Source organism: Mustela erminea, chromosome 2 (assembly GCF_009829155.1).
Source record: "Mustela erminea isolate mMusErm1 chromosome 2, mMusErm1.Pri, whole genome shotgun sequence".
Lineage (NCBI taxonomy): Eukaryota > Metazoa > Chordata > Mammalia > Carnivora > Mustelidae > Mustela > Mustela erminea.
The window spans coordinates 2143190-2154235 of NC_045615.1; the positions used below are offsets into that span (position 1 = coordinate 2143190).

The 11046-nt window shown below is 54.5% G+C and overlaps 1 protein-coding gene across 3 annotated transcripts; it reads right to left on the bottom strand.

The window, feature by feature from the left end:
- Nucleotides 1–3725: 3725 nt before the first annotated feature.
- DOK2 (docking protein 2) lies at nucleotides 3726–8423 on the bottom strand. 3 transcript variants are annotated; one of them, XM_032332079.1, is made up of 5 exons: nucleotides 8218–8421; nucleotides 6920–7201; nucleotides 6579–6666; nucleotides 5575–5756; nucleotides 3726–4860 (listed from the first exon to the last, which is right to left on the bottom strand). In XM_032332079.1, the coding sequence occupies exons 1-5, from the start codon at nucleotides 8278–8280 to the stop codon at nucleotides 4255–4257; spliced, it is 1221 nt and encodes a 406-aa protein (XP_032187970.1). In that variant the 5' UTR covers nucleotides 8281–8421; the 3' UTR covers nucleotides 3726–4254. The 3 variants fall into 3 exon arrangements, with proteins under 3 accessions (XP_032187970.1, XP_032187969.1, XP_032187971.1); XM_032332078.1 differs by having other exon boundaries at nucleotides 5575–5759; nucleotides 8218–8420; XM_032332080.1 differs by lacking the exon at nucleotides 6920–7201 and having other exon boundaries at nucleotides 5575–5759; nucleotides 8218–8423.
- Nucleotides 8424–11046: the final 2623 nt, after the last annotated feature.

An 11046-nucleotide genomic window follows, 5' to 3' on the forward strand; every position in this document is an offset into this window, starting at 1 on the left:
AAACCTCTGAGTGTCTGAGACACATATCATTAGTATCCCCATTTTACAGATGTGCACACAGATGCTTGGAGCAGGTACGCAAAGACACGCAGAGAGCAAGTAGCAGAAGCAGAACTGGAACTCAGGTCATCGGGCCACAGTTTGTGTGCCCCGTCGACTGCCTCAAACACCCTTGAAGCCGCTTATAAATACAGAAAGGCTGTACAGACTCAAGAACAGTATTGTCATCCCAACTACTGTAGTCTCTTCAGGCACACCTTCATGCCACCCTCCCCCACCCCTGCTCCGTCTGAAAGCAGAAGGCTGCCAGGGTGCAGGGCTTAGAATTACTTAATCCCAGCTCTGGGACTCCCGTGCCACACCAAATCCCCTGGAACCTGGTGCTCCCCCACCCACAGCCCTTCCTGAACTCACCAGCTACCTCTGGCCTAGGCATCCAGGAGCTGGTGTCAAAAAGAGGACTGTAACATGAGAAAGAGGTCAGGAAGAGAGGGGCAAGCCTGGCCAGAGCCAAAAGATGGATGGGGCCTGCTCCTTGCTGGCCGGTCGGCATTGGACTGGCCCGGGAGCTGAGGATGGGAGCAGGGCAGTGACGTGCGGCTATTTTCCAGGGGAAGCCAGACTGATGCCTAATCAGATCAGATGCTGCTGCCCAGAACCCCCTCCCATCCCGCTACCTCCCTCTGTCACTCACTGACCTCCCCACTTGCTTCCCAGCCCCGCCCTCCCTGAGGTCTCCAGCTGCCCCAGCTGATTTTATAAATGGCCCTTGCAGGAGGTGGGCACCTTGGCTAATTGAATCAGTGCCTAGGAGGCAGGAGGCAGGAGGCTGGTTAGCATCATGGCTGAAAGTACAGCCATTAGGGAGGAGTCTAAGTGAGCAGAGAGGCCCAGGCAATCTGGACCTCAGTGTATCCTGAGTTGGGAACTCACCAGCGAGCCCTGGATGCCCCCACTGGGAGCCCAGAGTCGACTTACAGGGTAAACCACAGGCCAAAACACACAAACACACACACACACACACCACTCATGCTCTTGAAAAAAGAAAATCCAAAGGAGGGCAAGAGTGAGAAGAGAAACAGGAAGAATGATATAGTGTGCTTGTGGGCACACCCGTGCTCTTAGGTGACTCTGTGTACACATCTCTATGCTGGGCACCGCTCGTGGTACCATTCTTCCCTGCCCTGATGTCACCTCTGCATAATGATTAAGCCGATAAAAGTTTCTAAGGGTCCCAGTCACAACAGAGCATCTCGTGGTATCAACAGCTGCCAGGTAGCAGACCTGGAGCCCCAAGGAGCTTTCCAGTAGCACTGCCACTTCGTCTCACGTTGCCCTGTCCCCTCCAGACCAGTCTGTTTCCTTCCCTATGAATTTGCCTCTGACAGCAGGGCTGGCATAGAAACACTTCAAGGGAGGCTTTTCCCCCTGTGTTTCTGTTTGAGATGGATCCCTAAGGTTCACCCAGTCACTAATCCATTCAGTCAATGTCTCCTGCATAGCCCCTCTGCATGTGGGCTCCATGAGGACAGGTGATGGATCCATGTTGCTCCCGCAGCTACCCAGCTCTTGGTGGGGCCGGGATGTGGCATGGACTAACGGGCACTCGTCCTAGGCAACACCGCGGTTGTGGCTGGCGCAGGCGTTCTCTGTAGGATGACCCACCCACCTGGTCATGTCTTCTGAGAGGGACACTGATGGCACCATCATTGTCCTTAGCAGCTGCCCCAAGGACTTTCATTACCCCTCCCAACTTCCCCAAATGCTCCACTTCCCCTGCCCTCCGCCAGCACACCACCTTTCCCTAGGGCCCCGTCTACCACTTCCCTTTAGAGCAAAGAACAGAAGAACTCAGAAGTCCCTGGATCTCTGCAGAGGGGAAAGCGGGGAGAAGGGGGCAGTTTTCTGCTTAGGGTCCCACACTACTGGGAGGCAGGGTCCGCAGGGCTCCGGGTGGGATTTGAGCATCGGAAGAGGCAAGCTCGGACATGCCAAGTCTTCAGGTTAGCCTCCATTCTTTTAGCAAAGGCGTAAGTTCCCTCCTTCAGGACCAAGCCCCCACCTGGCAGCAGCTGAACCCCCAGTGGCCTTTTCCACAGGCGAACACTGCCCCCTGCCGGTACCAGCTGGAACGGCCACCTCAAGTGCTCGAGGAAATCCGAAATGGGGCATTCTTGCTTAGGAGTCCTCAACTCCTGCCAGGGCTGGGGAGGGGAATAACTGAAGCCCATAGAGGCCTTGGCCTCCCTGCCCCCGGTGTATTCTGAGGCTGGAACTGGACGGTGGCAACAGGGACAGCCCTTGGCACAGACAAAAGGGGCAGGCGCTCTGTCTCTAGCCTGCTCACCCACCTCAACTTCCTATATCAAGGGGCAAAGACATGGCTTGAGAAAAAATGTCCATCACAACACACGGGAGAGGCTCTGTCTCATTTCCCTCCTGAGCTCTAGAACCCCTTTCCGGCTGTATTCAGGACTCTTCTAGCTGGATACAATAAAGCCATCTTAACTTCTACATGTCAAAAACCAAGCTCACCTTCTTCCCCAAACCTGGATCTTTCCAGAAATTCCATTTCTCGGTGTTCCATACCCAATATGACTCCAAGATCTGCAGGCCCTATCTCAACATCTTTGGAGTTCATTATTTTCTAAATTTCTCCTTCCATTGCAGCCTCAAACCATTCCTAACCCCATTCCTATTTTCCATGGGGCTGGTGGGGTTATTGCCCTAATGTGCAGGTATTCTGGGACTCTCTGCTCAAAAGCCTCATCATTCCTCCTTCCCCTCTAATCCCTCCTTCCACAACATGTTTGGAACCTGCCTTCCCAACTAGATGGCTGCATGTTCCCCCCACTCTGAAAGTGGAACTCTTTCCGGAGCACATCCATACCTCCACTCATGCTCACTTTTCGGCACACAATACTCTCTTCACACATTCCTTTAATCTTCATCAATTTCCTTCCCACCCTTGGAGATCCACCTTCCTGGTGAAGTCTTTCTGCATAGGTCTTTTGGTGAACAGCTGTCTCCTCTGGCCCCAGGATCCTGACTCCCACCTTGTGGCACTAATGACCCCCTCTTGTATTGGGCACCTGTGTCCTTGTCCCGTCCCCCCTGAACTGTCGGCATCTTGAGGCCAGGGCACTCTAGAGCCTGAAAATGCTCCATAATATTGGCCGAATTGGCTGGTAGCAGACGTGTACTGACATGGCATGGTATAGCATTGACATTGACTAAAAGCAGGCTTTGATGAGAGGGGAGGGTGCGGGGCCTAGCGGCTGACCTGTAGGGAAGCAGAACATGGGGAGTCTATAGAGAATGACAAAGCAGGAAGGGTTCTCAGAACCTACATGGTAGACAAAGAAGGCAAGTCTTAGGAAGGCAAGGGACCCATCAGGACCACACAGCTCCATAGTCCCACTTCTAGTGCATAAGGGCCTCAGGAAGTGCCAACTCTGTCCCATCCCCCAAGACAGCTCTTCGAATATATGCCCTGCTTCCCCACTATTTTCCTGGCATTGACCCCAAGCTAGCAAAGGGTTAGAGATGCTTTTCCAAGGTGCCCTGACTTTCACAGACCTGCTACTCTGCAGACAAATGCTTGGGACCCAGTCTAGGCTCAGAGAAGATTTTGCCACTGGGACAGGAGGTAACCAATGGTGGCCTTCCCCAGGAGGGCTGTGGCTGTCTCATCCCCACCCCTCAGCACTGATGCCACACAAAAATATTCCAGAAATGTTTAATGCCACAGAGAAGTCCAAAACCTACAGAAAGCTACAAGCCGTCCTCCAGAGTGCCTGGAGCCAGGGCTATCCCCAGCAGGCAGGAGGCTTGCACAAGCCAAGGAACCAGGGCAATTTGCTGACATCCTTTTGTCCTCTGCCCTAAATGCCCAAGGTTCCTTTAGGCCAGGGAAAGAAAGAAGAGGAAGTGGAAAGGGGTAGGCGGAGGGTGCGTCCCTTTTAGGCATTCTTCCTGCACTGGGATGGTGACTCATGCAGCAGGCCCTGGGAGGGACAATTCCTCAGACCAGACCAAGGCAGGCCAAGCCCAGGGTTCCGGAAGGAACAGAAGGAAGTTCCTGGAATGCAGCGACCAGGAGGAGTAACCAGCAGAAACTAGAAGGGAGGCCTGCCACCAGCCTCCTCCCCCTCCTTCTCACCGGCCTCTGACCCCACCCCCAGTGGGGACGGGTAGTCTTCAGCACCCACAGCCTTCAGCACCCGTATTTGATAGTCCATGCCTTCTCCCCCATCACTTTGGGCCTTTCTTAAGTATGACATTATCATACTCAGTTCCCTGTGGCCAGCCAGCGGCAGAGAGGTCCTGCCCTCTCTGGAGGCCGCGGTCCCTGTCAGCTGTGGCCTGCCTCCTCCAGGCCTCTCCCTGGGGCTCCTGTGGGCTGTCATACAGGGACAGGGCAGCCACTCCCTCAGGCTCATCGTATATGTGGTCGGGTCGTGGGGGTGGGTGCTCCTCAATGCTGTCATACAGGGGGTCCGCAGGGGCGTGGGGAGGGACCGCCAGGACGCCCCTCAAGCTCTTCCCAAGGTTACGGGCCACTGCATCAAAGGGCACGGCATATTCCCCCTCCGGGCCCCGCGGCCGGGCAGAGGGCACTGGAGTGGAGGGCGAGGGAGGTGGCAGGGAGTCGTGGGGCCGGGAGTAGGGGCTTTCTGGCCGGGGCAGCACCGCAGGGACTGTGGCTGGCTGGGATTGCGGCCCAGGATGTGCGCTGTTCTTCTGGGCAGAAATGGCTTCCTCCAGGGCCGAGAAGATCTCGTTGCCTTGCCGGGTTTCGAACTCAAAGTTGCCCTCTCCAGAGATGCAGCGCCGGCCTGCCTCGAAGGAAAAGGTTACCTGGGTGGAGGGAAAAGGAAGATTATTAGCCAGGCCACAGGGTGAGGTCGCTTCCCCTGGACCCAGCTCCCAGGCACAAATCCATCACCTCCAGCTTCCCTCCACAGGAACTGGGGGAGCTCCTCCCCAAGCTGGTTCTCCTCCCTCAGGGTTTTCTCCTTAATTAGCAAAGCCCTCAGGGGCCTGAGTGGCTCAATCATTAAGCCTTCAGCTCAGGTCATTCAGGTCATGGTCCCAGGGTCCTGGGATTGAACTCCGCATCAGGCTCCCTTCTCTGTGGGAAGCCTGCTTCTCCCTCTCCCACTCCCCTTGCTTGTGTTTCCTCTCTCTGTGTCTCTCTCTGTGTCAAATAAATAAATAAAATCTAAAAAAAAGAAAAGAAAAGAAAAGAAAAGCCCTCACTCTTACCCTTCCTTCTTCTTCCCATCCATCCAAGTACGGAGCTTGGCATATACATTCAACCTTAATAACGGTAGCCACCCTTGACCCCTCTGACTGCTACCTCTTCCTGATGCCCAGTCCTTCCACACCCCTCCTCTCTCCCACCCTGCACTCCCCCCCCACCCCTGCTGTTTTTCTTCTGCTGGCTTTTCTCTCTGTCTTTCCTTCCTCTTCCCATTCTCCTTGGTGGGCCCCTCTGCGCTCTCCCTGATGATCAATCTCTTCTCTCACAGCTCTTTTCTTTCAACCTGCCCTATGGCAGCTCCTGCTCACCTTGTCCCGCCCAAAGCGCCTCAGAAACCTGTAGGGCCACTCATACAGCTTGCTGCCCAGCTCATGGCCACCCCACAGCTCCAGGGCTGTCTCCCCAGCCCGGAGGGTGTAGGATCCTCTGAGCCGGCACCTCTCACTGGCTTCTGTGGGTCTCATGGTCACAACAAACTCCTTGCGGGGGGCTACTGGGGAGGAGAGGGGAGAAGATGGTTAATGGGAAAGAGCTGACCTGCCTCAGCTCTGCCCTGCTTTGAATGAGTGTGCCAGAAGTCTCCAGAAAAAGCGTTAGCCATGTGCCCATGACCCCACACCCCACATCTTGAAGGCTAAGCTGCCCTAGGACAGGTCATACTCCCCAAAATGTCAGATACCTCCACCCCCTACCCTAGTCGGCATCAGGCCCTAGCCACATGCACCCCGACCTCATGCCCACATCCTTCCTGCCCCTGTTGCCAGAGCCACAGCCTCTCCTTCTCCCTCTAATCTCCTGCCTGACCCAGCCACCTCCCCAAGTCCTCCTGGACCGGCTGCAGGTGCAGCCAACTCTACCCTCCCAGCTCTTGGCCTGCCCATTGCTGATGCCAACCAGCGCCCTCTGGAAGGTGGGGCTCTAATGTCACCCTGTGTCCATCTGCTCCCCCTGACACACCCAACCCAGTGGGCTAGACATCACAAAATGGGACTGCCTTGTCAGCAGAAAGCTCCCTTGCCACAGGACACCTTAAATCCACAGAAACAAAACCATTCTCTTCCCAGACAGTGGAAGACAGAGTCCAAGAGCAGCACCCGGCAGCAGGGCCCCGGGCAAGAGGGAGTGAGCTCAGGGCGGGCCAGGCTCCCCCACCCCGGGCCTCTCCCGGAAGCGATGCAGAGAGGCTGATAAGGGGGCTGGCCAGGGCTGGCCGGGGCTGGGGACAACCACAGGGCAGGAAGACTCAGATGTAGCTGCCACAGCCCCACCCCACCATAGCCCTGGGGAGGCTGGAGAGGAGACAGGCCCTCACCTGCGGTCGTGCTGCTGTACAGTTCATTCTCCTCCATGCGGGGCCGGCTGCCCTTCCCTGTGGGCCCCAGCAGCTCCTTCCTCTGGCCCTGAGGAAGACGCCAGGCTCTCACTGCTGGCACCCATGCCCAGCCCCACCTCCAGCCCAGGCCTTCCTCCAGAGCACACTCTGCCTGCTGACCCTTTCCGCATTCTGGACTGGGGTCCCCCACCCCCACGAGGAAACCGCCCCCAGCATCCTGACCTTGGCTCCTCTAACATCTGCCCACAGCAGGTACCAAGGGAGCCCCCTAACACACATGCCATGCCCCCTTGCACTTTCTGCACCCATGGATGGCTCACAGGGAAGGCCAAGAGGCAGATGGCCTGGATCCAGTCACTGCGCTCTGAGGCGGGGGCTGCCAGCTGGTACTGGCGCTCCTTGGTCTCCAGGAAGAAGGCGCTGGTGTCCCGGGGGCTGCTGGCCTCCCCGCTGGCCTCAGCCACACGTAGGCAGTCACTGAGGCGGATCACCCTCCTGGCAGCCTCTCCCCGGCGTGGCTTCTCTGGGCCCTCCTGGAGCTCCAGCCGGGCCAGGGCGCAGTCCGACTCTCCATAGAGCACAGCCCCAAACCGGCGCCATTTCTGAATCCAGGTACATGGCAGGTGGGGTACCGAGAGGGAGCCATCCAGAAACGGAGAGATGGTGACCAAAGGGTAAAGGAGGAGGCGTGGGAGAGGTCATGGGGCAGCATTCAGGGACAGGGAGAGGGGCAAAGATCACAGGTGACCTAAGGGCTCAGAGAGAATTAACAGGAACCATAGCAAGGAGAAATCTTTGGAGATCTGTCCCCCACAACAAAGGAAGAGGCAGTGAAAGCCGGTGGAATGCCAAAGGCAGAAGGACACAGTAGTGAGCCCCTGGAAGCGGGCCCAGCCAAGATCCAAGTCGAAGGGCAAAAATCCTATGAGTCCTTGAAGTCCAGAGGAGGGACAAGAGGGCAGCAGGAGGGCCCTGACCAGAGACCATGGTTCTTGCTCTATGCGAGGACCTATAGAAGGCCCCAGGCCAGGAACTTCAGTCCACCCTCTTGAACCTTCCTGCTTCATCCCTTGACAGGTTGGGTCATGAGAGAGAGACAGAGAAGTCCTGGTGTGAATCAGCTGAGGGAAGGAGGACTTCCTCATTTAAGGAGGCCAAAGAAGGAAAAGGAGGCTGGCCACAGAGACCCCAGCTCAAGCTTACCACCAGCCAAACTCACCCCACTGGAGCAGGAAAGGGAGAAGGAACCTCCACTCTAACCCCGAGTTATCCCCTCCACGGCTGCTTTCCTTCCCTTCCCTTCCCAAGCATCCCCGTGAGAAGTTACTACAGAGCCAAAGAGGCAAGAAATGGAGTCAGAGTCCTCCTTTACCCCCCTCCCCGCTGGCGAACACCACAACTTTCGGCAACCAGCACAGTTTGGGACCTGGTTGGGGAAGCAAGCGACTGCTAAGGAGAGACTCCCCCTAAGCTCGAGCTCTGGGTCTAACATGGTGGGTGGCACCGTGCCTACCTTCCCATAAGGGTTTAGAAATGTTCGGGGGCTCCTCCTTCTCCCCAGTAATTGCTAGCAGCCTCCCAACTCCTCCGCCCTGTCCCAGTGTCGTCTTGCTCTTACCTTTCCGAAAGTCTGCTGCTGTAGAAGGTACAGGAAGCCCTGTTTCACGGCTACTTCTTCCATCCTCCCACCATGCCGGCACCCCAGCCCTTCAGCTCGCTCCCTCTACTCCCGCCCTCTTTTTCCCCTCCCTGCCGTGTGTTCCCCCTTCTCTTAAGTTCATTTCCTCTCTGCCTAGAGTTTTCTGCACTGTTCTCGTCTGCTTGATGACGACAAACCGATAGGCCCTGTGGTTTCTTGCTCTGTGTGTGTGTGTGTGTGTGTGTGTGTGTGTGTGTGTGTGATGAGTGGGTTTCATGCACAAGCTTCCTGCATTTTCATTGAGTAAGAAAACTTCTAAAAAGCTAATTTTCCAGTTTTTCAGCCAGCAACAACTCAGGTACAGAAGCTGGTGGAGGACTCGGCAAACAAGGAATGACTGACCTAGAGCCAAAGAGAGACCCAGAACCAAATTCAACAGTAAAACCAATAGCAAAAGACCCTCATACTCCAGCAGGATGCTCAGCATGACCCAGTGGGAAGAGAGCTTAGAAATCAACCAGACTAAGTCCCCAATTCAAAAATGGAGACTGGGGAGACTGGGTAATTCAACAATGAGTAGACTGGGAGCACCTGAGTGGCTCAGTCAGTTAAGGGTCCGACTCTTGATTTCGGCTCAGGTCATGATCTCGGGGTCTTTGGATGGAGCCCCAGGGTCATGGTCATCAGGCTCCACACTCAGCAGGGAGCTTGTCCCTCTTCCTGTACCCCTCCGCCTACTGGCCCTCTCTCTCCCTAAAATAAGTAAATAAATGTTTTTTAAAATAAAATAAAATAAAAATGGGTAGACAGGCTCAGGAAGATCTGAGGGATATGTTCAAGGTCACCAAACCGAAACCAGGTCTCTCAGCTCAGTAAGAGCTAAGACATACATACACATACCCAGCATACTGGACACATCAGACAAAGCTCACCACTTTCACACACAGGTGCAACTCTGGTTCATTCCGAGAGGAGCACTCTCTGCCCCAGACAACTGCACACAAGCACAGCACTTTCTTGGAATTCTAGAAACATGGACATCCCCACACTGAAATGTGCTATATTCCTAGTGCACATCTAAACAGTAGGGAGTTCACCTTCTTTCCAGGCTTTGCAAGCATTATAAAGGCACTAGAGTTTCATTGGGGATTATCTTTTTAAGTTGCAATAGCAACCTCTTATATTAAAAAAAAAAAAATCAAAAAAGACTTCATAGTTGCCAAAAGTGCTCCTTTGTTACTAGAGCTTCTAAGCACACACTATCACCAGCCAGACTATCTATCCCTGGAAGATGGGAATACCGATACGAACCCACCTGTTTGCAACCCTCCTGAGGTCACAGGGCTGGTGGGGACAGGAGAAAGTACCAGGGCTTCTGGTTTTTAACTCAATAGTCTTTTTATTGCTGGTCCCTGAGCACAATCCAGACTTCATGCAAGAAGATACATTGCTTTGGGGAAATCTAAGGTCCCCAGAAAATATTTAACTTAGAGCCAGATGGTTTAGAGAAGCAATCTGGTGGAGGAATGGTGCAGAAATGTGGGGGAACCAGAGAATTAGACAAGCACTCTTGGGGTAACCCCATAATGGGTGCTTGTATAACCGGGCCATTTCCTCTACCACAGGGGTTTGTTTGCCTTGGGAAGGAGAGCGGAGCAGTATGCTGCTCAGGCCAGCTGCTGTAGATGCCGTGTGCTTTACCAAAACAGCTTTAAAAGATGAATGTTATGAGCTCTGGCAGGAGAGGGCTGAGTCACGTAAAGCTCATGGCACTCAGCTCTGCTGCCTGGATTTGAACAGGTTGATCCAGAGATCAAGGGAAAACCAAGGATGCTGGTGGGTAAAAAGCTCCCTGGGGGGGCGCCTGGGGGGCTCAGTGGGTTAAAACCTCTGCCTTCGGCTCAGGTCATGATCTCAGGGTCCTGGGATCGAGGCCCACATCTGCTCTCTGCTCAGCGGGGAGCCTGCTTCCCCCTCCCCACCTCCTTCTGCCTGCCTTTCTGCCTACTTGTGATCTCTGTCTGTCAAATAAATTTAAAAAAAAAAAAAAAAAAAAAAAAAAAAAAGCTCCCTGAGAAGTGGTTAGGAGTATGGGGATGGGGCAGGGTTTGCTCTGTCTCTTTAGTCCTTTGGCCATCAGCATCTCCTTATGGAGTGAGAAACAGAGAGCTTTACGGTCATCCTAGAGACTACCGGAATGGTGCCTTTCCAACACTAATGTGCAGTTCTTGTTAAAAGTGCAGATTCTGAATCAGCAGGTCTGGAGTGAGACCAGAGAGGCTGATAGTGCTGGCAGGTGGGCCAGACCTCCACTGGAGAAGCAGAAAAATAGAAGATATCCACCCGCCCCCATGCATTCCTCTTATCCACTTTCCTTAAGACAAATTGGACACATCCCACTCGGAACCACAGGGGGGCACCCAAGCTTACCAGATTACTTGAAAGCTACATCTACCCGGAGGCCTGGGCCCCAGGTATTCCAGACAACCACGTGCTATCCCTCCAGTAGCTGGGTAAATTCTGTGGCTGCTGTCCACAGATGGAACAGCAGGAACATGTACCATGAACGACACACTTTAAGGGCCGCCCATTTTCCCTAGCTGACCTCATGGGATCCCCGCAGTGGAAGTACAAACTCCAGTACCTTCTGTCCGGCCACAAGTGAACCCTGTGATCAGAGACCTAGAAGACATAGCTCCAAGACACAGCAGAGGGGCAGAATGTGAGAAGCCCTCGGGTTACCCATGTACTGATGAAGAGAAAAGTATCGCATCCTAAAGGGAAGAGTCCCAGTGGGTTTATACTGAG